The 27843-nt window shown below is 41.5% G+C and overlaps 1 protein-coding gene across 10 annotated transcripts in view; it reads left to right on the top strand.

Annotated features, from left to right (window-relative positions):
• Positions 1-27843, top strand: part of otofa (otoferlin a) — a 137172-nt gene that overhangs the window by 93340 nt on the left and 15989 nt on the right. For 4 of the 10 annotated variants that reach the window (XM_049589219.1, XM_049589222.1, XM_049589221.1 and 1 more), the window contains exons 14-40: positions 158-344; positions 1664-1887; positions 5045-5153; positions 5296-5482; positions 5770-5890; positions 8898-8998; positions 9240-9330; positions 10872-10988; positions 11116-11268; positions 11695-11887; positions 12165-12289; positions 12639-12773; positions 13493-13654; positions 16834-16905; positions 17166-17285; positions 17367-17528; positions 18602-18764; positions 20072-20238; positions 20442-20471; positions 20580-20717; positions 20813-20888; positions 23059-23204; positions 23296-23430; positions 24685-24822; positions 24937-25064; positions 25267-25437; positions 25736-25896. In XM_049589219.1, coding sequence (XP_049445176.1) covers positions 158-344; positions 1664-1887; positions 5045-5153; positions 5296-5482; positions 5770-5890; positions 8898-8998; positions 9240-9330; positions 10872-10988; positions 11116-11268; positions 11695-11887; positions 12165-12289; positions 12639-12773; positions 13493-13654; positions 16834-16905; positions 17166-17285; positions 17367-17528; positions 18602-18764; positions 20072-20238; positions 20442-20471; positions 20580-20717; positions 20813-20888; positions 23059-23204; positions 23296-23430; positions 24685-24822; positions 24937-25064; positions 25267-25437; positions 25736-25896 — 3712 coding nt within the window. The remainder of the gene's footprint in view (positions 1-157; positions 345-1663; positions 1888-5044; positions 5154-5295; positions 5483-5769; positions 5891-8897; positions 8999-9239; positions 9331-10871; positions 10989-11115; positions 11269-11694; positions 11888-12164; positions 12290-12638; positions 12774-13492; positions 13655-16833; positions 16906-17165; positions 17286-17366; positions 17529-18601; positions 18765-20071; positions 20239-20441; positions 20472-20579; positions 20718-20812; positions 20889-23058; positions 23205-23295; positions 23431-24684; positions 24823-24936; positions 25065-25266; positions 25438-25735; positions 25897-27843) is intronic. The other 6 variants (XM_049589225.1, XM_049589229.1, XM_049589226.1 and 3 more) reach the window with 2 other exon arrangements.

Genomic DNA, 27843 nt, shown 5'->3' with positions numbered 1-27843 from the left:
GCCTGGATAACGCCAGATGGAGCCATATAAAGTGAAAAAGCTCCTTTAATCTTACTATTATTAAAACGCTATCAGCAACTATAACGCTAGGACGAGAGCCACATAACTGACTGTACTTTATACCTCGTACTTGAGTGTTACTCCTCCATGTGTCCAGGGGAAGACTTCAGTCCAGAAGAGCAGCTATGAACCGATCTGGAACGAGCAGATCATCTTCACTGAGCTGTTCCCTCCACTCTGCAAACGCATGAAGATCCAGATACGAGACTCTGATAAGGTCAACGACGTCGCCATAGGCACCCACTTTGTTGACCTACGCAAGATCTCAAATGATGGTGACAAAGGTAGGTCAGCACACATACACACACACGCACACACACAGTTTGTCTCATTAGCATTGATCAACTGTCAGACACATTAATTAGTCAGTCGTGACTAGTTAATATTTTACCGCATGTAGTAATTAGCTGTGCTGCAGTAGATTGTGAATTGAACCACATCGTGACCCACCTGACCTGCTGCCAACAGCTGCATGAAATTTAGTGGATGACATTCAAATTGACTTGAAATCTATGCATACATTACCATATATTAAATCAGAGTGAAAGATTCAGCACACCATCCTCTTCGCTAAAGATATTACTTCGTCATCTCCATGGCAACATGATAACTTCCAGAGCTGAATCAAGAAACAATAGGCTACAGTATTGACACTGTATGAAAGAGATCGTTTTATTGTTAATTTTGATTTGGATCATCTTTCTTTAATGAATATTACGTGTGGTATTGTTGGATTGCTGCAAGACACCCCTTTAATACTGGTGCATGTGTTCCTTTGTGTACAGCAAGCTAAAGAGCAAACAATTTTGTGACTGTACTGAAAATGTTGTTTTTAAAAGGCCAAATGCCAATAAAATATTGATTGTTGTGAATTTTGGAGATAATCACATCTATCATTTTTCAATAAATTTTGACTTCTGGACTTTACGGCGTTCTAGAGTAACCTGTTATTGGAAATATTCGGATCTTATCAGCTGTGCCAGAAAGTCAATGACACGTGAAGTTTGTAGACGCAGTATCTAAATCTGTCCATCAAAAATTTAGTTTTTCAGCAGATGCCTTAGTTACAACAAGATTGAGCTAGCTAGGCAGTTTGTTTTTTCGTGTGTGTGGTATTTATTCAGTTTGGGAACTCCCATGATCTGTACAAAGCATTTAAGTTAGTGCAAGTTGACTGGCTGACTCAACAGGGGCTGGAAATGGTCTCTGTTGCTAGGTCAGTACTAAGGGTTGGCCTGCCTGCTGAAGTAGTAAACTAGATTTCATGACATTGGAGTCTAATGATGTGACAGATTGGTTTCCAGGTATTAGGCAGACTCTGTGTATTCCCATGGAGACTGAGATAACACAAAAAGTGTTTTATTGTGATTGTGGGAGTGAATTGCCCCACAGTGTGGATACGTTACTGTTGTATAACTGTTGTATAAACCCAATATTTTTTGACTGATTTTGTTTTGTTGGGCAGGGGTGGGAATATCTATTGTTTGATGCCCTGAACATAAAAACTTTGAAAGATCCTAAATAGAATTGTTGAAGAAAAAGGAGTCTTGTAGGTTATCATGGCATCTCCTATAGCTATTTCTTTTGCTTTTACCGTCTCCAGGGTTCTTGCCCACCCTGGGTCCTGCTTGGGCAAACATGTACGGCTCCACACGTCAGTATACTCTGATGGACGAACACCAGGACCTGAACGACGGTCTTGGAGAAGGCGTCTCCTTCAGAGCCCGTCTCCTGCTCTCCATGGCTGTGGAGATCTTGGACACAACGTCGCCTGAGCTCATGAGCTCCACTGAGGTGCAGGTGGAGGGTGTCTCCAACATCTCAGAGGTGAGAGGATGTGACTGCAGACACAACTAAATTGGCTTTGGGTAGTCTCTCTAGTGTGTCTATTTGACAATGTTATTTATGTGATGGATTTAGTTTTCCGTAGACTAGTACATTCCTTCTAACAAAACAGTCACAGAAAAGCTGTTATCCTGACCTGTGATCCATGAGATTAACATGATGCTTGACCTCTCCTGACCTCCTGATCCCACAGTGTGATGCTACAATCCACTCGTATTGGCACACATGTAGTTCACTGCTCATCAGGGAAATCAGAAACATCAGATGCTTTGCTTTGGGGCAGGCCTGCCAGCTATTTGACCTTAATGTGTCCGCTTGGGACCTTTAATCATTCATGCCTGCCTGAGTCTGTGCCAGCAGTCAAGTACTGTGATGTAAACGAGACACGGATTACTAATTCAATCAAAGAAATACTGTAAATTAGCTCCTTTATATGCCTACTAAATAATCAGCTTGAGATGGCTTTTACTCGTCATGTCATTTATAAGACAAAGTAAAATGTCTTCATCAGTGGTTTTGGATCATTGACAGGAAGTGACATCCTAATTGCTGAGAAAAGGAAAGGATGCCAATAATGATTTTGGAGGTGCAACAGTAATAAATCTTGTCTGTCAAGTCTGGAGGGTTGTGGGCTGGCAGTGGTCTATATATAGTAGTCACATTTTTTAAGGTTCTTGGAGAGACCAGTCCCCAACGTGAGCCAAGAATCAGTGCCTTGATCAAAGACAGTACAGTTTAAGGTCATTTATTACATTAATTTTTCAGACCAGACTTAATAGAATCGTCCAATTTCAGGGCTTTCCCTAAAGTTTAAAGTCCCCCTCTACTCAAAAATGTCCTCATCTAAAGTTTACAACCCCTGAAATGTCTGACCTTTACTATACTGACTTGTGTTTGTGCAAAGTTCGTCATTAGAGAGATGTTTTCACATTCTTCCACTGAAGGAGGCAATGTCTTTGCACTTTTCTAAAATCTGAAATTCAAATACACGCAAGGCAAGCTAGATTAAGTATGTCATTAACACAAAAGCAGAAGACCCAGAGCTTCCTTCCACTATCTACCAAAAACCTCAACATAGCAGATATGGTATATTTTAAAAACATCTACGTGGTGTTGGGTCCATGTCATTGGTCCGACAGCCCATTGGTCCAACATCCCATTAGTCCGACGTCCCGTTGTTCCGATATGTGATTATACTAGGCTATACTGTATTTGTGTACCATAGAGGATCAGCAAACGCAACAAAAGTAGGCTACTGGTCGAGATACAAGTGTCATAGAGAGGAGAGAATTAAACACCATAACCTCCTGTTATTAACTCTGGGGTCCGGGTTGTGTGAGGAGCTCTCCGCGGTGCTGAACGGCTCCCGGCGGGCGTATTTCTGCCTTGATGGTGCGCCACGACCGGCTCTGGGTCAGCTGGGAAAGGCTTGAGGCTACGGCTTATGTGTTTGCCACTTTCTTTTTCATTTTAACCCACACCATGATCTTTTCCTGACCCTAACCAAGTGGTTTTTGTGCCTAAACCTAACCAGACCTTAACCACAGGGCATCATGATGATTTCGGAACAACGGGACTTCGGAACAATGGGTTTAATATGGTCGGAATAATGGGATGTCGGAATAGTGGGCAGACCCCGTTGTGTTAGCCACTGCCAGTTAGCCTACAAGCTAACAACATAAATAAAAGACACTAACTACACTTATAATTCTGATAAGTCAGACAAGTCTGCTAGTCTTCAATTTTGCTTGATACTCAGCTGGTCAAATCGCCGGCAGCTGGTTTTAAAACGTAAGGCACGTTGCCTGTTTCAACAGCCAATCAGCTTGTGGTGAGGTCCATTGGTCAAGTCAAAATCACCGCAGATGGCGTGTTCGCTTGCTGCTGCAGGTGCTCCGTCCCCGCCGAGCCCTCTGTTTCCGTCCTCACATGTGCCAGTGTCTAACAGTGGGTCACTGCTGCTGTTCACTGTTGTGCTTATGCCCCCTCACACACACACATTTTCACTGACTAACTGGCGCTGCTTACTTATATTATTGTGGTGTATTTATTATGAATACAGTCCATCTGATGCTTGCTTGATGTTTTTCACCGTTTCATCACTACTACAAATGCAGCTGTAGCCAGTATCTCTATCACTATCCTCATTCATATTTTAAGAAGCTACAAATTACATTCAGCCACAAAATAAGCCTGAAAAGCTGGAAATCAGAACAAAAGTACAGAGAGCTGTTGCATAGAGATGATACACCATCTCATCTAGTTGCACTGGTGTTAACTGGCAGGTTTTTAGAACGTTGCAGAATGGTGCATTGCAAGTAGTTGCACCACCTTGTCTCGTCACGAATCTTTGGTCTGAACTGGGCTTAAGGGTTGTAGCTAAGAGGGAGATGTTTACAGTAGAGAATGGAATAGTTTGGAGTGGCTCAATGATATGGTCTTTATTTTTGAAGAGCTTGGTACTTATCATATTACTCATACCCTAAATTTGTTAAGATTAAGGGCCCCGTATTGAATATATTGGAAAGCAAAAAATTTGGCTGCAACTAAGATTTGTATGCTTATTTATAGGCCCCTTTTGAGTGTGGCTTAACGTACAGTGTATTTGAACTACCTTTTAAATCATACTCATTGTGCATCATGAAACTGTGACACAATGGCTATGGAAACTGGCTCTGAAAGTAAAAAGAAAAATTCAGTGGCACATTTGGGCCACAGTATATTGGGGCACATATGCTGTTACGCCATTCAAAATGAGCCTGGCAACCGTTTGAACTGGATTTAGGCCACTGTATGACAAGCTGTGTTGGCATCCTGGGCAGCATTATGATGAACTCCTGCAAGTACTTTTTATATGAATGAGTATTGATTAATATTTCATATTTTAATAACAACCACATGAAGGAATAAAAAGAAGCATAGGGGCAGAAATAATGGGGGAAATTAGTGCTTTTATGAATGTAATGTCTAAATGAAGTAGCTCAGTATTTCAGAGAGGAGTCAGGTGGATTTTATGTGTGTAGTGAATTACAGAAAAGAGCAGATGCCATTATTCTTCCACGCACTCTACAATAAATGAGTGTACTTCAGTCCAATGAAATGTTTCACTTTTCCTTTACTGCACTTCTCACTCCATCAGAGCGCCACTGGGAAAATAGAGGAGTTCTTTCTCTTTGGTTCCTTCCTGGAGGCCACAATGATCGACAGGAAGATTGGTGACAAACCGATAAGTTTTGAAATCACAATAGGTAAATAAACCTTGTTACTATTGACCTGCAGTCCGCAAGTTTGACAGTCATACAACAGAGAGATGTGACGGTGTACAAAAATCAATAGCTACCAAAACCAAGCACATTCCATAACAGCCTGGAATGTTCTGTCCACTAACAGGTAACTATGGCAACCAGATAGATGGTGTAAGCAAGCCTTCGTCGGCAAAGAAGAAGAAGAAAGATGGGGAGACTGAAGAAGAGGAGAGCGAGCTCATACACAACTCCAGCGAGGACGAGGCGGACGAGGACGTTGACCTGGTCTCCGTCTCCTCCACTCCTCTAATGAAGCCTGTCATCACAGACAGGTCAGGAGTCACAAGGGGTCACAGGGGGCAATGTCAGGGATGCTTAGAAAGCAATTTCAGATATATTGCTGGTATAATAAAAGCTGAGACTAGCCCCTTTTGAAATGATTAAGTGCTTTACATGTATTAGAGTACCATGAATGTCAGCCAGGGGCACGCTGCTGGTGAGATTAGCTGTATTAAGAGAGTTGCTGCACAATCTTTTACACATGCAGGTTATGAACTAAGTGTTTAGTTTAGTATCTAACAATTTAGGGTCTTAAACTGTTTTTGTTTGTACCGTACAGGAATTACTTTCATCTTCCCTACTTTGAAAAGAAGCCGTGTGTTTACATCAAAAGCTGGTGGCAGGACCAGAGAAGACGACTGTACAACTCTAACATGATGGACAAGATCGCTGACAAGCTGGTCAGTAAACACCTTTCTTCCCAATGTGCAGCATTCCAAAGTTGGCTCAGGAGGTTAGATCGGCTTACGGCTAATTTTCTGAAGCAGTTTGATAATAACCAGGGTGTCTACAGGTCCTTAAAAGTCTTAGAATGTCTTAAATTAAGATTTTCCTAATATAAGGCCTTAAAAAGTCTTAAATTCAGATTCAAAGAGTGACATATTTTCGGTCACATTACCGCAAAAATTTCTCCAGTCTGACAGACCCAGTGACTGTTCACAATCATTGGACAGCAATGAGATTTTGTTTGCTTTTCACATTAAATACTTTTAATTTAAACTAACGCAATTGTTAAATTAAATTGTAAATTTCACATAAAGTAGTATTTAAAAGGTCTTAAAAAGTCTCAAATTTAACTTGGTTATATATCTGTAGACATTCTGATAACAAAACTAAGGGCCCCATTTAAAGGAGCTATATGTAAGAAATCTTTAGCAAATAGTCGTAAAATCCTCCTAATATGTCACAGAGATTAAGGAATAATGTTCTTATAACATACTGATCTCACCGACAACAATAGTGCAGCCAGAATATTTGCATCTAAAAAAAATTTTTGCAGTCTGCAAATCATGTTTATGTTTCGAATTTGTGTTTTGGCCTGTTGCGCCACCCACCGCCGTCTACCAGTCACGCAGTCAGTAGAGTCTCAGCATCAGTTACAGTTACGACTGAGCTACAGCAGCACGGCAAGCAGCATTAGCAGTGTCCCAGTACATTTGGCCACATTCTTACATACAGTACCTTTAAATGATCTATAGCACATGCTCTTAAGTGCATGGCACAAGTGCTTTTAGGGCATGACCAGCTCCACTTTTGCAAGTTAAATAATCTGGTAACAGAGGGGTTGCATTAAGATCCGTAATCATGGGTTGCCTTGGACGTAACATGAATTCAACTAATCGGGGTGTCATCAGCATATTGGAGAAGCGAGCGGTTTCTGGTGAGAGTAATACAGTAAGAGCAGTGAATGTTATGGACATTTAAGAAGCAAAACTAAAAGCTGTAGTTATAAGGTTAACAGAGGAAACAGAACTAAGCATTCAGGTTTTAAAATAATCAATGAAATTACGCTACTCCTTTTGCAGAAATGCGAGCAGCGTCTCTGAATGGGGAGTCAAACAGTGGCTTGGCAGCTCTGCTTTGCTCTCTGCTATGTTCACATTTTAAAGAATGTAATTAATATTGTCCTCATTAGTGACATATTTTTTTCACCCACCCTCAACCCATTCACACTTCCCTGTGTATGTAACAAGCGCCTGTGTGGGCTTATCTTATAATGCACCATTCAAATACCATTGACTTTAGACCTGGTTTTTGTTTGTCAATGGCGCAATCACTTTCTGCTGCCTAAAAATAGCAATGCACCTACAATGCACCTGACCACACCTCATTATAACACCTACTTGCCCATGGGCACACAGATGGGCTAAGGTACATTCGCTACTCACACAATGTGGTCGCTGACTATGGAAATGACAACTGCGTCAGCCTGAAACTGCCGATGACAGTTGTGCTGCTCTGTGTGCTGCTTTATGCCGGGTGTAAGATACAGCCTAAAAGTCTACAGCCATGCTAGCAGTGTTGTTAGGCTACACTTGACTTAGTGCTTACATCAACATGCTAACATGCTCACACTGGAGTTGCTAACATAGCAATGTTTAGGAGGGATAGTTTTCTTCTTTGTTGAGGGTGTTAGTTCGCTGACATTTGTAAATGAGCACCAAACAAAAAATACAAAAATTAAGATGGGAATGCCAGTATTGGAGGTATGTAGACATAAACTTAAGTACTGGAGAAATTAAAAGTTTGACCAGATGATGGAGCTTTGTGAAAAGTCAGAGGATCACCAAAATCAGTAGGATTCATCTTCTGGGGACCACGAATGTCTGTAGAAAATTTAATGGCAATCCCTCCAATAGTTGTTAGGGTATTTCAGACTGACTGATGTTGCTATTCCCAAAACCATGCTGTCATCATGACTAAAGTAAAGGAAGATAATCACTCATTATGAACAATCACATTTAAGGTGTAGACATGACAGGAATATAAATTATATTACTCTTATCAGAATTACATTATCAACTACTTCACCTACAGTTACATTCCTGTCTTGACAGCCAAGTGTCGACACAAAAAGCTGTGCTGTGCATATGTATGTGCATATAGATACTGTTTAATATACTCTATTAGACAGCAGTATGTGTGAGTAGATAATGGGCATTTGGCATTAGGGTTGGGTCGGTTCTCGGTAATACCAATTCGGTCCGGTACTCCGTCTTGGACCGGGTTTTATTTTTTGAGACCAACCGGACCGCATACTCAGGCAGAACGTACGCGGAGCGGACGCCGCGGAGATCCGCCCGGTAAAAGTGGACGTCCGCAAGCCCTGTGCGCGCAAAGCACGACCGCGCGGACTTTGCTCCACGCACCAGTGTCACACAAAAGACTGTTCGGCATGTATTTTTCACATCGCGGGGATTTTTCACTGACATTTTTACACGTAGTCCGCTCCGCTTATAGTACGCCCGAGTCTGTGAGCACCTGTGTCTGCCTCTTCACCAAGTGCATAGCAAGCAGGAGAGAGAGGGGGGTGGGGCGGGGACTGAGCCAGGAGGTGCGAGTGCGCATGCGCCTCTATTGTAGCCTGGAGTTTGTTTAATAGTGACGGGGAGTCGATAATGGCAGACAATTTAGTCTCGACGAAATCAAGGAATGCGCCACTATGGCAACACTTTGGCTTTGAGCCAGATGAAGGACGCAGCCCTTGTTTGCGCTGATTGAGTAAGCTGCAAAATTTATTTGTAAGGAATAAAAGAAACAACTTGTTCCTGTCACTCTGTTGTCCTAGGTCGTTTTTTATTTTTGTTTACAAAACCAGAGATTTTTGTTTTTTGTTTTTTTGTTTGTAAAATATGTTTTACAAATACCACTACTTTTTTTGTTTGTTTTTGTTTTTTTCCCCGACAGGAAGAGGGTTTGAATGATGTTCAGGAGATCATTAAGACAGAGAAGGCTTTTCCAGAACGCAGACTCAGGGGAGTGCTGGAGGAGCTCAGCGTCGGCTGCAGGCAAGCCTCATAATAGTAATCATTTGTCATGGTCTTGTATTAAAACTGCCGCTGTGACTCAGCGGTCAGTTCAGATACTGGGAGTTTCTCCGGATGCTGACCTCTAAAACACAGTCATTATGATTGTCATGATGATGTTCGCAGATGAATATTATAAATCATTTTAATGCAGGGTTTGTTAATATGTATCGAGTCAAGCCACTTTCATGTTTCATCCTTTGTATCTTCTGGTTATTTGCAGTCGGTTTGTGACCCTGGCTAACAAGGATGTGAACCAGGCGGGCCGAACCAAACTGGACCGAGAGCGGCTCAAGTCCTGCATGAGAGAGATGGTATGAGTTATGTTTCTCATATCGTGAAGAAAGGGAGAGGTGTGAGTGATAGAGGGAAGATGAAGTTATCAGTTTGGCTGCTGCTCAGTCTCTAATTCCAGCATCTTATTGAGTAAACAGTATGGAGACGCTGTAAAGGCCACACAGGGAAATTAATTTTTTGAATGTATTTTCTCTCCTTTGAATAATTATTTTCCATACATTTACATGCATTTGCAGTACTGTCTCATTCTCAGAGCTGTTTCATATTCTGTTTCATGTTTATATTTGAATGCTCGTCTGATTTGCCTCAAGGGGAAATGCAAAGTGTTCTGTAGAAAAACATAAGCATTGTAAGCAAGGCCGTCGTGGTGACTGAAAGAGAGAAGGTCATAATATTAATAAGATCCAGTGTTTGAACAGGTGTATGCCCGAGAAGTATACAGTATGTACTTAACATATACTGAGAGAAAAAAAACTGGCTGTATTGTGTACTTGCCTGTGGCTGCACTACACCGATGTGTAGGGACATAGGACAGTAATTAGAAACTAGCAAGATGTTTTAGGTATAAGTAGGGAGAGGATCATGCGTTTGGCCATGTGTGTATCTGTGTGTCTGCGGCCAATCTTGCAAACTACAGGGCCAATCATTTTATTGACCATTTTATATCGTCATTGACTGCTGATGCCTCACTACTCTTAACCGGCCAGCAGGGGCTGCGTGTTTGGCAGAAATTTGCTCAGCTAAAAACAATAAGTCAGACCATCTGTTGGAGGCCACATTGAGGCCTTCATTGTGGCTCAAAAACTGACATCTTTACAAAAGTTTATTTATAGCTTATTTTGAACGGAAGCATCTGTACGTTAATTCCATACCTGTTATGTTATGATCCACTTAAGTTAAGCGTAGTACAAGTTGAATAAGTCACCATTTTCGTTACCCACATCCCAGCTGTGACTCCATGTGGGTCCGTCACAGCATCGTATCACACCAGGAGCCAGAGCATTTTGCCTGCACAATTTTGTAGACTTGCAGATTTTGTTGGTCATTTTTCCTTTATATTTGTGTTTCCACCTAAGTAAGTGAACTATGTAGTAAATTGTTTCCTTTTTGTTGTCTGTTTTGTGTTTATTGTGTTTATTCCTACTTTGAGATAATACTGTCCAAAGTCTCATTTATGAACGACATGGATCAAAGATTTGTAGCTTTGTTATAGTTGTTAAAAGTACTTTCGTCCTTATAATTACATTATATCTTCTGAAACACATTGTGCCGCATCTGTTGGAATTGCAAGAATTGTCTAGAGTGGCTGTGTTCATCTCGGGCAGCCAGAACGTGTCCGCCTGGGGAGATTTGTGCTCTACTGAATGCACTTTTCTACTCTCTGTATAGTCTTTAAACAAGAGTGTCTGGAAAATAAAACATCCCCCATGCAGCTGGTTCAACTGAGCATAAATCGACCCCTAACTTCAGTCTGTGCATGAGTATACAGTTTGTGTGTAAACTGCAGTGCCCTTCTGTTAGTATGCTTCATCATCACTCATCATCTCTCCTCCTGCAGGACAGCATGGGCCAGCAGTCCAAACAAATCCGAACTCAGGTGAAGAAAAACACAGTCAGAGACAAACTCAAGCTGGTGCAGAACTTCCTGCAGAAGCTCCGTTTCCTCGCTGACGAGGTACTGATTTAATTCTCAAAAAAAAAAATAATAACATTTGTATAACTTTCCCTAATTGGGGAAAAAGCCTGATTAAAGAAAAGTGCTGATCACCTGTCAATCGATCCATTGCTTTTATCTTACCCAGCCTCAGCACAGCATCCCAGATGTTTTCATCTGGATGATGACGAACAACAAGCGCATTGCTTACGCCCGTATTCCTTCCAAAGACATTCTGTACTCCATAGTGGACGAGGAAATGGGAAAAGACTGTGGCAAAGTCAAAGCTGTCTTCCTCAAGGTACAGTCGTCTATTCCTGCTCCTCTCACTCACACTGTCTGCTCATTAAACACTCTTTGATGATTTTTAACCATCATAAATCCAGTTTAAACTGAAATCATGTAAGGTAGAGTTACAGTTGCACTGTGAGATGATCAGTCCTAGTGAGTAGTCAGTATACAACACACAGTATTGACAAGTATTATGGTGAATGGGATTGTAAATCTGTGATTGCTGCCTAGAAAGAAGGTTGAAGATCAATGAAGTGGCTCCTTAATATTTATGGGTTGGGCCACGTTTAATGTATAATGACTGAGGTGCTGTAATGATGCCACAGAGAGGATGCACTAAATACTTTCCAGTGTTTTTTCCAATAGTGTATTCACTTTTGTTGAATGTAACTCTTTGTAATTGTTTAGTCCATTGCTGTTGTAATTGTGTCCACAGCTGCCTGGTAAGAAGGGCTTTGGTCCTGCAGGCTGGACGGTTCAGGCGAAGCTGGAGTTGTATCTGTGGCTCGGCCTCAACAAGCAAAGGAAGGACTTTCTCAATGGTCTGCCAAACGGTTTCGAAGAGATCAAATCTGCTAAAATGGGCCCCGGTCTTCAATCTGTCCCCCCCGTTAGCCTCGTCTACAACAGTAAGCTCTTGGAGATAGAAGTTTGGATTTATTATTGTGTTTAAGTAGTTTTACTTTTCATTTACTGGAAGGTTCTTTATTTAGCACAAAGTTTTAACTCTAAAATCAATTGGAGGCAAAACACAAAAATAAACTCATTCAGAAGTCGGCATTTGGCTTCTATTGATCCCTTTTACTTTGCTGTTCACTTTTCTAACTTCAGTATGAGATTGCTAACGGAGGGCATTGATTGCCTGTTAATGATATATGCGTGTGTGTATGTGTGTGTCCCCAACAGTGAAGCAGGTGTTTCAGCTAAGAGCACACATGTACCAAGCCCGCAGTCTGTTTGCTGCCGACAGCAGCGGCCTTTCAGATCCCTTCGCTCGGGTCTTCTTCTCCACACACAGCCAGGTTACTGAGGTACAACCATGAATATGTGTATATGTTTATGAGTGTTGTAGTAAAGACCACCTGAACCGAGGCCAACACAAGACCAAGACTTTCGGGGTTGAGACCAAGACTAGACTAGGCCTGTGCAAAAATGGCTTTAACCATCTTTATTCAACACTCCTGACTCATCTTTGTCTGAGAACAAAAGAAGACCGAGTGAAAGTGTGATCATTTACATGGCGAGACCGAGACCTTCAGAGAGGTTTTGAGATCTATCTTGAGTATTCCAACACTGCTGTACACTTTATGTGTGTGTTAACTGAATGAGTGTTTGTATTGATTATGTGTAAACTGAGTTAATATTGTGTGTGTGCCTCAGGTCCTGAGCGAGACTCTCTGCCCCACATGGGACCAGCTGCTGGTGTTTGACGATGTGGAGCTGTTTGGGGAGGCCAGTGAGCTGAGAGACGACCCTCCAATCATTGTAGTTGAAATCTTTGATCAGGACACTGTGGTAGGATCTTGCTCTGTGTGAATGAATGGCTGCATCATTTAAGGACTGTCAGTGCTTGTTAAACAGCTTTAAAGCATTGAGTTTGCGCTAATAAATCTAAGAGTGCTTTGCTTCTCCCTCCTTCATGTCCTGACTGTCTGTCCACCTTTGTTTCACTCCACCCTGTCCTTCACATGATCTCTGGCCGTGCTCATGCTGCGCTGGTTAAATAGAGTGCGAAAGCATTAGTACTGCACAGACTGTGTTGAATTAGAAGTTATAATACTGCTAGCTGATGTAGCATTAATAGTTCGGTTCATCTAGCTGCTGATGAGCTCTGGAAAAATTGCATGCACCTCCTCTATTTCTCCTCTCTGTTTGTAACAGCAGAAGCTGCAGGAGCATGAATGGTTTTTAGCAGCAGACATGGTGCAGTTTAGAAAATCTGCCTGTCAGTACTCAGATATGAAACAAAGAAAGCTTTAAAAAATGCTGATGAGTACACCCCGATGTCCTCTATCATACTGTATCTTGAGTCAGGGAGTTTGTGTTATGTAAGACTGAGTTTCTGCTGTTCACAAGCTCTCCTTAAACTCCATATTTTTGTAACCTTCCATCACTTTGCCCAATACTGACACCAAGTGGCTGTCATCGTAACTGCACCTCCCACACCCGTGTTTAACTCCCTTCCCTTGTCCCCTGACTGTCTCCACTGCCTGCTGTCACAATGTGGTGTTCAGGGCAAGGCAGAGTTCATAGGTCGGACGTTCGCGAAGCCCACCATCAAGATGTGTGATGAGCACTACGGCCCGCCGAGATTCCCACCGCAGCTGGAGTACTACCAGATTTACAGAGGGAACTGCACCGCCGGGGAACTGCTGGCTGCCTTTGAGCTGCTGCAGGTAACATATGCAACAACACGCATCCGTAAACACACATGAATTAATAAATGCTTTCACACATGCATGCACACAAAGTACATACCAAAACACACTAAATGAATGAATGCCTTTAAAATATGCATGCACACACATTCCACAGGCATTCCTTCTGAAGAGGCTGCATGTCACTGCTGTACAGTTTTTTTTAGAAATGAGAATAAGAGAAATGAAAAAGGAAGATAATGAATATTTTTATTGGTGATTTGTTTACGTCTGTTTTAGCAGTCTTCTCTGTCACTGCCTTTGTCAGTACTACGTTTGTTGGTGTGTTACTGCCACCAGCTGCAGAAAAGTGTAAAATCAATGGCAGAAGTGTGTATCAATAAGCTCTCAATACACACAAAATAGAGACTGGCTCAAGAAAACCCACTTATCTATTGCGCTACTGGTTTATAGTGACTAGCCCCATGCATTAGCCACTACTGGCTGATAACTGGCTGACATGTACTCAGAAACTACTCCCAGTCTTACTAGTGCTGTATATCATCATACGTCTGGATAACTTACAAAAAGTTTCGACACAAACTACCAATAAAAACAGCATATGAATCCTAATCCAAGCACAGTTGAAAACTGTTTGCCTCCTAACATCACCAACGCCTTACTGGCATGAATTTAAATACCATGGCCCGCCTCAGCCAGTGACATAAGCCACCTAGTGGAGTTGCAGGATAATACATTCATCACAAATCAAACATGTGGCTCCAACGTAGTAGTCTCGCTCACCTGACCTTTCTCAAGAAAAGAAAGGTCTGGCTGGGCCGACTCTCACTTTAAGATTGGAGGAAAAAATGCCCCGGCTGCTTGTATTTTTTTCAACCAATCACAGTCATTCTGGCGGTGCCACAGCAACGGTGCACTTGCAAAAATATTGCCGGGGGGGAAACAGGTTTTGGTGTAACACGCCCACAAAAATATCGCCTGCAGGATGCGAACCATGGCAGAAAAATGGCTACATCCGTGCAAGATCAAACACCGCAAAAGTTAGTAAAGGACGTGTTGAAAACTGCAACCCGGAGGTGGTAGGGCGGGACTTCAGTGGGTGGCTCGTTCCACCCAATGAGAGGCTGATCTATGCAGCGAACTTCCGCCCACTCAGACTACCAACATAGTGGTTAGGGATAGACTGCTATGGTTTTTTTTTTCGGGGCTGATGCATGCCGGTACCGATTATTAGTAATCAAGGAGACAGATAACAGATATTTAGAATCAATATACATTTGCTGTTAAAAAAAAAAAAGAAGAAGAAGAAGAAAAAAAAGACAATCTTAGTGTCAAAACAAACTCCAACACAAAACTTTTTTAAATGTCTTTAAGCATCGTATCTTTAATGAAATGGTGCAAAAGAGAACTTTTCAACATTAGGTTAAAAAAAAGAGCCATTGCTCCTCCACCGTCCTCGCATGTATAGCAGCCTGCCTCCCTGGTGCTGGTGTATGCAGTACTCCCACAGACCTCATGCACTTTAAGACCTATCATCCAGAGAATGAGAGAGAAAGGGAAATTACGGTCAATAATCGGCCAGGCTGATAATTGGTCGATCCTTACAGGTGGTCATAAACTCAGCAAGGTGCCTTTAATGATGTGGAACATGCACAAATGATCATGGAGAAAAAAAGCAAAAATTGTTTTTTTCTTTCTCTCTGCCAAGCATCCTGTACATGTCTCTCATGTCTTGCACAGTCTGTTTCCTTTTATCGCCTCACTTGCATCATCACATGCTGCTTTTACTTGTTTCTTATAACCACTATGCATTTCTTCTTGCTCTTTCCCCCTTTAAAGGGCCAGTGTGTAATATTTGGTATGGTTTATTATCAAATATGAATCTGAATCTGAATATTCTACCCATTAATATGTTTATATAAGTATATAATCGCTATAAAATAAAATTCGTTTGGTTTTCGTAGCCTTATAATTATGCTTTTATTTATAGATATATATATATATATATAGCAAGGGCCTTGCTTTAGAGAGGTCGCCATCTTGCGCCGCCATGTATGTACAGCAGACCGAGCGGCCAATCCAGCCAGCCAGAGAACACTTTTCGCGTGTATAAATAAACCAACGAAGACAGCGGAAGGAAGGAAGAAGGAGGAGGAAACAGCAGAGAGTGTTAGTAGTTTGTCGATAGAGAGTAGTGAAAAGTTTTTTTAGTTAGTTAAGTTTGCGAATGGACCACACTTACCATGCAACAGGAGAGAATGAACCCGAACCGTCATCTGCGAGGAAAAGAAAACGCAACTTCACTCCTTGTGATGCACTCACTGCGGCGCTTTTCCTCCTGATGATATATCTCCCCGACGATGGTAGCACCGAATCCCATTCTGTGCAGCCAAATGGGAGCGGAGGATTCAGCCTCTCTTCTCGCCCGCTCAGCATCCAAGTTCCTCATCTGTATGCTCTGGCTCAAACAGGTATGGCTCTGGGTCTGTGTCCGCTACAAGAAACTCTTCAAAATCGCATTCAGAGTCGTCCATTGCAGCTACTATAGTCTGGAGATATTGCTAGGCTAAATAAACAGCTGAGCTCTGTTTACAGGCTACGTTGTCAGTCAGTGTGTGGGCTGGAGATTGAGCAGAGAGGGGAGGGGGTACCCGCTAGGTACTGTAAACGAGTATGTGTGTATTAAGTGTGCGTGTTACGCTAGAAGAGTCAGAGTTTGGGACGGAGTCTTTTACCCCCTGGAGTGTTATCGGAGTTTTTGGAGTGCTCAAATAAACAGGCCTTTTTCCCGAACGCTACTCTGGTCTCCTGCTCGTGAGGGATTCATTACAATATTGTAACATGGTTTAGATTTCTGAATAAACATTCACCTCGTTGCTAGATAGACCTACTCCTGAAAAACTCGTGTCTGCGCAATGCTTTTTGTCCCTACGAGGCCACTGTCATTTACCCGATGGGAGGGATGAGCGAGTGAGCCCTGCAATCTAGAATTTGACCACTGATGTCACTGTTTTCAACAGTTTTCAACCCATTTTACACACTGGCCCTTTAAGTATTCATATCTCCATTTACTCCCTTGTGTCCTCTGCCACCATGGCATTGTTTGTCCTTTCTTCTGTAAAATATCCATTTAAAATGACTCAACATCTGGGTGGTGCACTCTGTCTCCTTCCTGTGCCTCCTCCTGCTGCCCACAGATCCCTTTCAATGCGGAGGAGATTAGGCGAGCTCTGATTGCTGTCCATAACTTTGCTGTTCCTCAAATAAAGGTGCTCTTTTCTTGCATTCTCTCTTTTCATCCCACTTTGTCTTTTATTCTGTGTTTACTTTGTTGTCAGTGTTTGTACTGTAATAATCTCTGCCTTCTCTGCACTTCATCAAAGTTGTCACACTAAGCAAAGAAAGAATTTATACAAATATTATTACTGTATGAAATAAATTTGGTATGGTGCTCATACTGTATCACAGCACAGAAGTCACAGAGGTATCCTGTTACTCTGATGTTTACTTCCTCTCTCTTCTTCATTAGATTGGTCAAGGAGGGAGAGCCGATCTTCCTCCCATTGAAGGGCCGACAGACTCTGAGCGTGGCCCCATTCTTCCTGTGCCGCTGGGCATCAGACCCGTTCTGAGTCGCTACCGCATAGAGGTGAGATTTTTACCACCAGTTCTAATTTTAGACTCTAAAAATCCCCCTTCCTGTCATGCTGTTTTCTTTTTTCTGGTTCAGGTTTTGTTCTGGGGCTTAAGGGACCTGAAAAGGATTAACCTGGCTCAGGTGGATCGGCCCCGTGTGGACATAGAGTGTGCGGGCAGAGGTGTGCAGTCTGTCCTCATCCAGAACTACAAGAAAAACCCCAACTTCAGCACCTTGGTTAAATGGTTTGAGGTGGTGAGTAAAGCTCTCCATTTGATATTTAGACCATTACAAAACTGGATCTTAGATATCATATCCAGTTCTTTTCAATAAATGTGGAACTTAAGTCCCCCTCCAGACACATTTAAAAGTGTTTAAAAATAAAAATACTCTGCTGTGATTAATATTTTGTATAAGATGGATTTCCCACAAAAAAGTGAGAAAAAATCAGGGTCTGGTGTACATCTAAAAGCCGCACTCTACCATGTTTACTGTCAAAACTTTCACTATGCTAATGCTAACTTTGCTCTCTGTGCTGACAAGTCCGCTCTGCACTGGAAGTTTCAGGTTTCTTTGCAGGTGTTGTGCTAGGTTAGTCAGTTCCCCCGTTGATATGTGTTTCCTGTATTAGACGGCAACTGGATTTCATAGAGAATGCTGCAGGAATTACACAAGCACAAGTATCAGAATGTTAAGTGTAGTTAGCATCTTTTATTCATGTTGTTTTTTTAGCTTGTAGGCTAACAGGCATTGGCTGACACAGCATTAGTGTTTGTGAAATATACAGTAATATCTGCTATGATTTTACAGTGTGTTCACATTGGTCTGGTTTACATCCAAAAAACTACTCACTATAATAATGATAATAATTTAAAAATGATCATAAAATTAGAATAGACAAAATAAATAACATAGAGCATTATTCACAAAATGCTTGCTGTCAAAACTTTTACTGTGCTACTGCACACTCTGCTCAAGTCTCTGCTGGTGTTGTGTCAGAGGCTGTTCCCTCATCAATATTTGTTTCCTGTATTAGACAGCAGTTGGGTTTCATATTAGTGATGTCTTTAATCTAGTTTGCCTGGTATACATTTGAATCTCAGGTTATGGGGAAATGCGCAGACATCTTTCTCTTCAGTCAAACAATGTGAAAACTCCTCTAGTGACAAATTTTTCAAAAGTACAAGTCAGTATATTCAGGATCAGACATTTTCTTCATCTTCACTTTACAGAAAAACTAATTACTAACAAGTGTAACTTACTGAGTAATGTTCTTCTCTCATTGTGCCTTGCTGAGCCACCTCTGTAATCCTTAATTTTGTCCTCAGGACCTTCCAGAGAATGAGCTTCTCCACCCTCCTCTCAACATCCGGGTGGTGGACTGCCGGGCGTTTGGCCGTTACATCCTGGTGGGGTCTCATGCTGTCACCAGCTTGAGACGTTTCATCTACAGCGCCCCAGACAAGACGTCCAACAACTGGGCCACTGCAGGTGCTCACACTCAAGTGAAGGATTATACTAATATTATTGTGATATGTTATTGTTAGTGAGGAGCCTGCTAACTGTGAGAGTTTGTGTGTGTACAGTTTGCTTTGGCGAGGGCTTTGAGCTGAAACCTGTCAGCAGTTTTATCAGTCCATTGTTGAAAATGAAATTCAGCAAAATGATTAAGACAGAGACAATCTTTTACTTAAAAAAAACCTCAAAACTTTAGTGCTGCCTTATTTCTGCTTTTGTTTTGGAGAAACACACATTCAGTGCTTAATGAGGGGCCTGTTAACTGAGGCATTTTGAGAAACCTAGTGTTTCTGGTGCCAGGTTTCAATAACTATAAAAAGTCAGCATTTTCAGAGTTTGCAATATGCAGCTTCACTTTTAGCTCACTTCCTACTTGTATGTGTTCCTAAGCACAAATTTCTTGTGTTTATTTGAACTCTATTTCATTATATTTTATTTTGTAAACTCAAGCATTGTAGAATACTTCACCCTTGGAGGATGGTCTGTCTCTACAGTAAGCCAGTAACAAAGGAAGTCTTACATTTGATTGGCATGACATTTACACATATTACACTCACACAGACTTTGTAATCTTCAAATATGAATGGCAATGAGCGAGGGCATTCTTTGATTCACTTCTTCACATCAGTTCTGGGTTTCCATTACTTGTAAGATTTATAGGTCCTGAAATTTTTTGTTCTTTGGAAAAAAACCACATCTGGAAAAGCTCAACAGCATTTCGCACCGTCACTTGCATGAGCCTCTTGTCCATGAGTAGATGCACACTTCATACTGCGTAGTGTTACAGTTGGCGATGTAGATAGGTTGAAAGAAAATAGTTCCTACATGAAACTGCTCACAACAACGTCTTTAGATTATCTTGAGTAACCAGGTCATGATTTCTGTAGAGACATTGCTGTTGAGTTTTTCAAATGTGTTTTTTTGGCACTTTGAGCACCGCAAGCCGAGTGCCAACTAGTTTTATTATATTGGAAAGAGGCAGACATCTCTACGACGGATCTCTTCAACACTCTGCAACTCACACCAAAACAATCTAGACTGGTCAACAGCACCACAGATAGAAGGAAAATTATGTAGTTTTGATGTGGGGTAAACTGTCCCTTTAAGAATAAATATTCATTCTTTATTAACTTTGCTGATTTCTCTGCTTGCTCTCTGCCCTGACCAACTGTTCCTGCCCGTATCCTCCCTTCCATCTGTTCTTTTTTCTCTCTCGCATGTCCTTGGCTGTCCTCTCCTCTCCTGCCACCTGCTGTCTCTGCCCTCCGGCCTCACTCCAGCTAAGCTAATGAATGGCTATATGGTCCTTACTAATGGCGGCTCCCAGCCTCGCTCCTCACCCAGCCTTTCTTCCCGCACCCTCTCTCGCCCCGCAGGTGACATCATCGTCAACATGGATGCGGAGCCTCCCGTGCGAAAGATGGACACGGTTGTCAAGTTAGACGCTGTAAGCTTTTCTTTGAGTTCATGCACTGCAGAGCATTGCCTTCTAACTTCTGTTGTACAATGTGAGTGTTTATGTATGTAAGTAGTAGCACTGCTTTATGTCCAGTCCTTATGACCTGCCTCTGTACATGTGCCGTTCCTACCTGCATCATCCATTGTGTGTATTAATCCTTGTGCTGTTTTATGTAACGCCCCCTGTTATAGACGTCTGACGCCGTTGTAAAAGTTGACATGGTAAGTAATTGTTCCTATAGATATTTGTGCTGAAGTTTACTTTTGCCTTGTTGTGAGTGAAAACTGAGCTGCTGAGCATCACTTTAATTGTCTGAACTGTTTCAACAGACCGAGGAGGAGTGTGACAAAGAGAAAAAGAAGAAGAAGAAGAAAAAGAAGGGAGGAGTAGAAGAAGAGGATGAGACAGATGAGAGAGTGCTGGACTGGTGGTCCAAATATTTTGCTTCAATAGAGACGCTGAAGGAGGTTAGTCTGTTCTATTCACATTGAAACGTTTTTGTTTTTGCTTTCACACTTAAAGTTCTGTTAGGTTGACAGTATTTTCTCGCCTGGTTTTCCAGACTCTCAGAGCCCAGGAGGCAGCTCAGGCAGAGGCAGAGGAAAGAGAGGACCTGGAAATAGCTGCAGAGGCAACAGGTATTCCACCAAAACAGTTGGGCTGCCTGCCAGCGCACCCGAATGTCTGCTGCTTTGATTTCTTTTAAATGGAAATGTCACCAACATTCAATTTTAAGTTATGATTCTGCAAGTGTAGACATATTCCTGACTGTTTTCACTGTTCTGCCTGAGATGGCAGGGAGTAATTTGTTTTGAGCGATACTTCTGTCAAAGGAATATCATATGCTTGAGTCAGAAATCACTTCCTACTTGCACTGTGCACTGTATTTACTATGCATCATTTTATCTGAATGTGCAAGTGGGGAATTTATGCTCCATATAGTGTCCCTAAAAACGCCAACACCGGAAAAAAGTGGTGACAATGGCCTGTACACTACAGCTGTGTCCTAAATCCATACAGCATATTAATTCTATACAGTATGTACTACATCTTAATAGTCCCCTTATAGGCACATTTAAAAGCACTCAAGGACACCTTAAAAGACACAGTTAAAACAAAAAAAACAAGCATCAATGTATCCATAGATCATAAAGTCAAACAATCACTATTATACAATAAAACATAATTAAATGACTAGACAAAAATTGTACTATAAATATGAGGGTGTGTAGTTATGAAGGAGTTCAGACAGGTAGGAAGGGGCTTGATTATGATGAGGAGGAACAGGAGTGATATGATATGTGGAGGGGTTTCTAGTAATGATACAGGCGGCTGAATTCTGGACCAACTTGAGTTTATGAAGACACTTGAGAGGGAGACCAAAGCATTGTTTCCATAGGCCACCATTGTAAGAGAGACATCTGTAAAACTATTGACAGGACACCTTGAACTGCAAACATGCTCAATTATGAATCTTTCTATTATGATTTTTAGACCACCACTACACAGAGGCACTACTGTGCATATTCAGTGGGCTGCATACGCTGAAAGTAACACCAGAAGCTAGAAGTTTTTCTGTTGTACGCATCAGGCAGGCAACTCTCATTAGACTGAATAGGCACCACTTTGAGGTCGGACATCTAGATATTAAAATACATCCAGGGTTGAGATGTTTCTTCATTTACTTTGTGCATTAACAGCACACTTAAAAATCAGCCGTATGTGGTCTGCAAGCTGTCTGCTTTGAGTACACTTTAGTGCTGTGTAGTATGGATTTTGGACACTGCATGCTTTCTGTTAACAATCCCACAATGTCATGCGCCCAATTATATAGAATTTAAAAACTAAAGCTATCAGTGATAACTCAAAATTACAATGATTCATAAATGTCAGAAATCTCAATTTGCTGCTCATTATAAACCAAACTACAGGGTGTTTGTTATGAAAGAGTAAATGAGCGAATGATGGAGGGCTTCCGGACACAGCTTTTGTCAGACGTGACCTCTTGCATAAAGTGCGCAGAGGCATCGTTATGTGCTTCCTGCTATTTGTCTCTGCTCCCATGGTTCATCCTTCATCAGTGCTTTGAACACGAGTTGAACATCATCATATTCATGACCATATCCCACATCAGCACGACGTCCCAGCTCTGCATTACACATGAAAGCTGGCTGATACAGACTCACTGAATTAATCTACCTCTACGCCAACATGCTCACATACATAATGACATAAATTATTTACAGTTAGACTGCAATCAATGCAGCATTAAACTTCTCTAAAAGGTGCTAGATGTAGTATAAAAATAATGTTGAACCCGAGCTATTCAGTTGGCGGCCCCAGACTGGGTCCGGCCCACGAGGTAGTATGAACTGGCCCGGATTACTGGTCACTTGTATATGAGTACTCTCATACAGCTCATGCTGCATCCTCCAGTACCATAGGTAGCGGTATGCACTTTTTTTAAACTACAGTTGCCATAAGCTATTAAATCAAAAGAAGATGGTCGGTGTTTCAGTCACACCGACCACAGAAGAAGAAGGTGAATCACAGGAAGCAGTATCTTCAGGTGGAGTTAAGTTACTATTTTTTAAGACTAATTAATTTAACATTTTGTGATGTTTTTGTTTCTTGGAGTGCCTTTTCTAATGTACACGGACATTTGACTACATTTACAACATGAGTTCAGGGAAACACACTTGTCAGCTTTCATGTTGCATGACACGTGTACTGTGCAACCTTGCTACCCCTCTTCATGACTCCAACCCTACTTTGTCCACCTCCACTTCCACTCACCCTTCCAATCAGATATCAAACCTGATGACCTTCTTCTAAAAGGCTCCAAGACAAAGGAAAAGAGCAAAGAGAAGAAGGGCTCCAAGGACAAGAAGAAGGGCCAGGCTGCAGACGGCTCTGAGAAACGACCGGTCAAAGCAAAAGTAGACGAGCTGATGGTCAGTACGTCATCCACACATTCAGACCAGCACACAATAGTACACATCTAGATACAAACGCTTTATGTGTTTCTCATGTTATGCTGTGCAGGTGTACAACAAGGAGCTGGAGAGTGAGTACGGCAACTTTGAAGACTGGCTGCACACTTTCAACTTGTACAGAGGAAAGGCGGGCGATGACGACGAACACGCTCTGGATGATGACAGAATTGTTGGCAGATTCAAGGTGGGAAAACCCTGAGTAAAAACAAGTACTTCCCAGCCAAGCAGCAAAAATTCACCCCCTGTACAGTTGTCTTGAAGGGAGAATTTAGCTTTAGAGATCAAAACCTTATATGTACCAGACTGTAAACATGTTTATTTCTGCTGTAAAGTTGGGTATTTTAACATGGAGGTCTGTGGGGATTTACTCTACTTTGGAGCCAGCCTCAAGTGGCCATTCAATGAACTGCAGTTTGTTCGTTCTTTTGCACTGGCCTCATTTTCAGCCTCTTGATCAATCCCCATAGATCCCCATGTTAAAAGGCCCAACTCTACAGCAGAAATGTTTACAGCCTGGTAAAAAAAAAAGAAACAGTTTGGGTCTTTGTAGTCAATCTTCCTGTTCATGACAACTGTATGTGGAGTGAATTTTTATTTGAGTCACCTGTTTAAATTTTATTACAACTAGAAGTTACCTGTAATTAAGGGCGTGGCTACTTTGAGTAACAGGCTGTCTGCCGATAGTGTTCTCAGGCTCTTAGTCAGATCCATCCCTCACTCCTCCACAGCTCCATCTCCATCTCCAGCCTCTCATCCAACTACTTCTGGCTCCAAATTCCAAGATGGCGACAGCTAACATGCCAAACTTGAGACTTGAGACAGAATGGGAGTCCACAAACCAATAAGTGACATCATGGTGGCTGCATCCATTATTTTTACATAGTCTATGGTTCCAGCCAACAGTAGCTGAAAGAACATAAGTCATGGAGCAAAATTACACTTACACCTTCGTGTCAGAGAAAGCCATGGCAGAAGCATTGTGTTTTCAGGTAGTTTGTCCGTATGTTTGTCTGTCTGTAGGCTACATCCCATTCTCATGAACGCAATATCTCAACAACACCATGAGGGAATTTCATCACATTTGTCGTAAACGCCCGCCTGGAGTAATCAATGATCTCAATAGATTTGTTACTTGTAGGTCAAAGGTCAAGGTCACTGTGACCTTGTGAATGCAGTACCTTAAGAACACCATGAGGGAATTTTTTCAAATTTGGCCCAAACATCTACAAGAACTGATTAGATCTTGGTGGTCATAGGTCAAGGTCAATGTGACCTTGCATTTATTTCATTCTCGTGAACACGGTATCTCAGGAAAACCTTTTCACAGGCATGGATGTGAACTGTAAGAGAAACTTGACTGGTGCGCAGAGGCATATGACTGCGGGGCAATAATTCTAGTTTTTAACCTTTTTCTTTTCTTTTTTTTCCTGTGACCCAGGGATCCTTATGTATGTACAAGCTACCTCTGTCTGAGGAGATCACAAGAGAGGCAGGATTCGATCCCAACATGGGCATGTTCCAGAGCATTCCACATAACGATCCAATCAACGTCCTCGTCCGTGTCTTTGTGGTCAGGGTGAGTGACCTCGTTATCATTTCACTCTATACTCAAAAAACTCACTCAGCATAATGAACATATAGAGATAAATATTCTGATTGTTGTGGTTTATTCTGCTTTTCTCTTTCTTAGGCTACAGATCTTCATCCAGCTGATATTAATGGGAAGGCTGATCCATACGTTGTCATCAAGCTGGGCAAGTCAGAGGTCAAGGACAAAGAGAACTACATTTCCAAACAGCTCAATCCTGTATTTGGCAAGTAAGTTGAGAGAAAGCTACTCTTCTGTTAGTTCCAGTTTCATGTCACATGTTTGTAGAGCAGCAAAAAAGTCTAGCTGCCAAAAAAATGTTTTGTGCAGCAATATTCTGAACGAGCCTGAATCTGTTACCCTCCTCACACTAGCTTTTATCTCTTAATTTTTCCTCTTGACTTAATTTGTTTATCCTACATCTGTACTCAGATCATTTGACATCGAAGCCACATTCCCCATGGAGTCCATGTTAACGGTGTCTGTGTACGACTGGGACCTGGTCGGCACTGACGACCTGATCGGAGAGACAAAGATTGACTTGGAGAATCGTTTCTACAGCAAATACAGAGCAACCTGTGGCATCTCATCCAACTATTCTGTGTGAGTATCCATGTGTTTTATCCTTTACGTGTTTTGGTTATTTGTTTAGTTACAGTGTCACCATATGAAACCCAACACCTGTCTTAATTTAGTTTACTTTGTTATTTGACAAGGATAAGAGGTTTATTAATTGTGGTAATAAAAAAATGCTATCATTACTCTTAGGCTATATTGTGTAAGCATCTCAAAAGCCCCAATTGGATCCTATGTTCTACTGTATAGATTATAACTTCCTGAATAAGTCACATACCTAATGACTTCAGATGTTCAACTGCTGTTTGTCATCTATTGATGTTAGCCATGGATACAATATTTGGCGGGACCCTATGAAGCCCAGTCAGATTCTGGCGAAGCTCTGTAAAGACGGCAAGATTGATGGACCTCATTATGGGCCAGGGGGCAAAGTCAAGGTGGCCAGTCGAATCTTCCTGGGACCTACAGAGATCGAGGATGAAAATGGTATGGCTGCATTTCTTTTTTTTTTTAAAGATTTGTTTTTATTAACAGATGCTCTTATAGGATATTCATGGTGCACAGTACAGTTTGTTACCATAGGTTAAACCGCATTTACAGAGGAAACATACATAAATGCATAACCTTACAGACACACCATACAAGGATAATTTTTGAGCATCAGAAGAGAAAATGAGAAACAAAAAAGAAGAAGGTGAAAGAAAGAAAAAAAAAAAAGGAACTTTTCCCCTCCCACCCCCCACCCTCCTCCCTTGTATGGCTCTCGATTTCCTTTCATTTATAGTATACCTACACAGTTTATACATCCACCCATCTGTACATCTTCATATGTATATGAATCAACATACTACTTGCAACAAATACATCAGTAAGGAAGTTATACAAGAAGAATCTACAGAGGGCTAATTTGAAGCCGGTCCAGGAAGGCTTACACCACCATGGTCAACCAAGTCCAGAGAAGGCAGAATGTCTATGAAGGGGGCCCAGATTTTTCCAAAGGCTGCATGCTTCCCTCTCATTATATAATATCTTTTCAGGTGTGCAGTAAGACACGAGCTCGTTAATCCAGTGTCTCACTGTTGGTGAATTTTCAGATTTCCAGTTAATCAGAATACATTTTTTCACTGCAGTGCTTGCAAGTAAAATAAAATATTTCTTATAGTAGTTCACATTAACAGAGGTTGTGTCCCCCAGAATCCATAGTTTTGGGTCCTGTTCAATTTGAATTCCTATTGTCCTTGAGGTTAGTTCAATGGCACGTTTCCAAAAGTCTTCTATCATTGGGCAACTCCATAGCATGTGTAGAAGATCACCATCGGTCACTTTACATCTCTGACATCTGGAGGAAATATTGCTGTCAATTTTGTGTAACCTGTAGGGTGTAGTATGTCCTATGAAATATATTAAATTGAATTTGCCTATGTTTTGTGGAGATTAACACAGTCTGTGCCTGTTCCAATAGGTAATGCCAATCCACCTCCTCATAAACACAGCCCAGGTCTGTTTCCCATTTTCCTTTTGTAGATGTTTTATCATAAACAGGTAACTTTCCATTAATGATACCATATATAGAAGATATTATTCCTTTTGTTGACCCGCCTAGTTTATTACATAAATGGGTTTCGAGAGGAGTTTCTTTTGGTATATCTGGGAATGTTTCCTTGGATTTCTCCTTAACCCAGTCTCTTATTTGTAGGAATTTGAAAAAACTATATTTAGGAAGATTGAATTTTTCGTTTAGTTGCTGAAAGTTAGCAAATGTGTCATTAATGTATAGATCAGCAACTGTTTGGATTTTTCTATCCCTCCACCCCCGTAACACAGAGTCAGAGATGTGGTGTGAGAGATTGGGATTACCCCACAAAGGTGTCCTTCTAAGAAAAGAAATATTTGTATCCAGAAGTAAGTGAGATTCTTGCCAGGCAGCGAATGTGTTCAGTATTATTGGGTTATTTGTGAGTGTGGCTAAACATTTTTTGTACCTATAAATGGAACATCCTTTAAAGGCATAGACTTCATCTCATGTTGTTCTATTGGGACCCATCTAACCTCACTGTTCTCTGCATGCAGCCAGATCCAAATTGAACGGTACTGAGAAGCAAGATAATAATTCCTAAAGTTTGGCAGGTTAAGTCCTCCCCTTGAATATGGAGCCTGCAGAGAAATGAGTTTGACCCTGGGGCTTTTCTTTTGCCATATGAAAGGAGTTATAATTTTGTTAAGCTCTTTGAAGAAACTCTTGGGGACATTTATAGAGAGACATTGAAATAGGTAAATAAACTTAGGCAAAATATTCATTTTAATAGTATTAATCCTGCCTATGAGAGACAGTGGGAGATCCATCCACCTTTGAAGGTTAAGTTTGGATTGTTCCAATAATTTTATATAGTTCTGTTTAAATATATGCCCATCTGATTTTCCAATTTGTATACC

This window comes from Epinephelus fuscoguttatus, linkage group LG11, assembly GCF_011397635.1.
Source record: "Epinephelus fuscoguttatus linkage group LG11, E.fuscoguttatus.final_Chr_v1".
Classification (NCBI taxonomy): Eukaryota; Metazoa; Chordata; class Actinopteri; order Perciformes; family Serranidae; genus Epinephelus; species Epinephelus fuscoguttatus.
The sequence above is the reverse complement of the archived record's forward strand: the minus strand, read 5'-3'. Positions and strand labels throughout refer to the sequence as shown.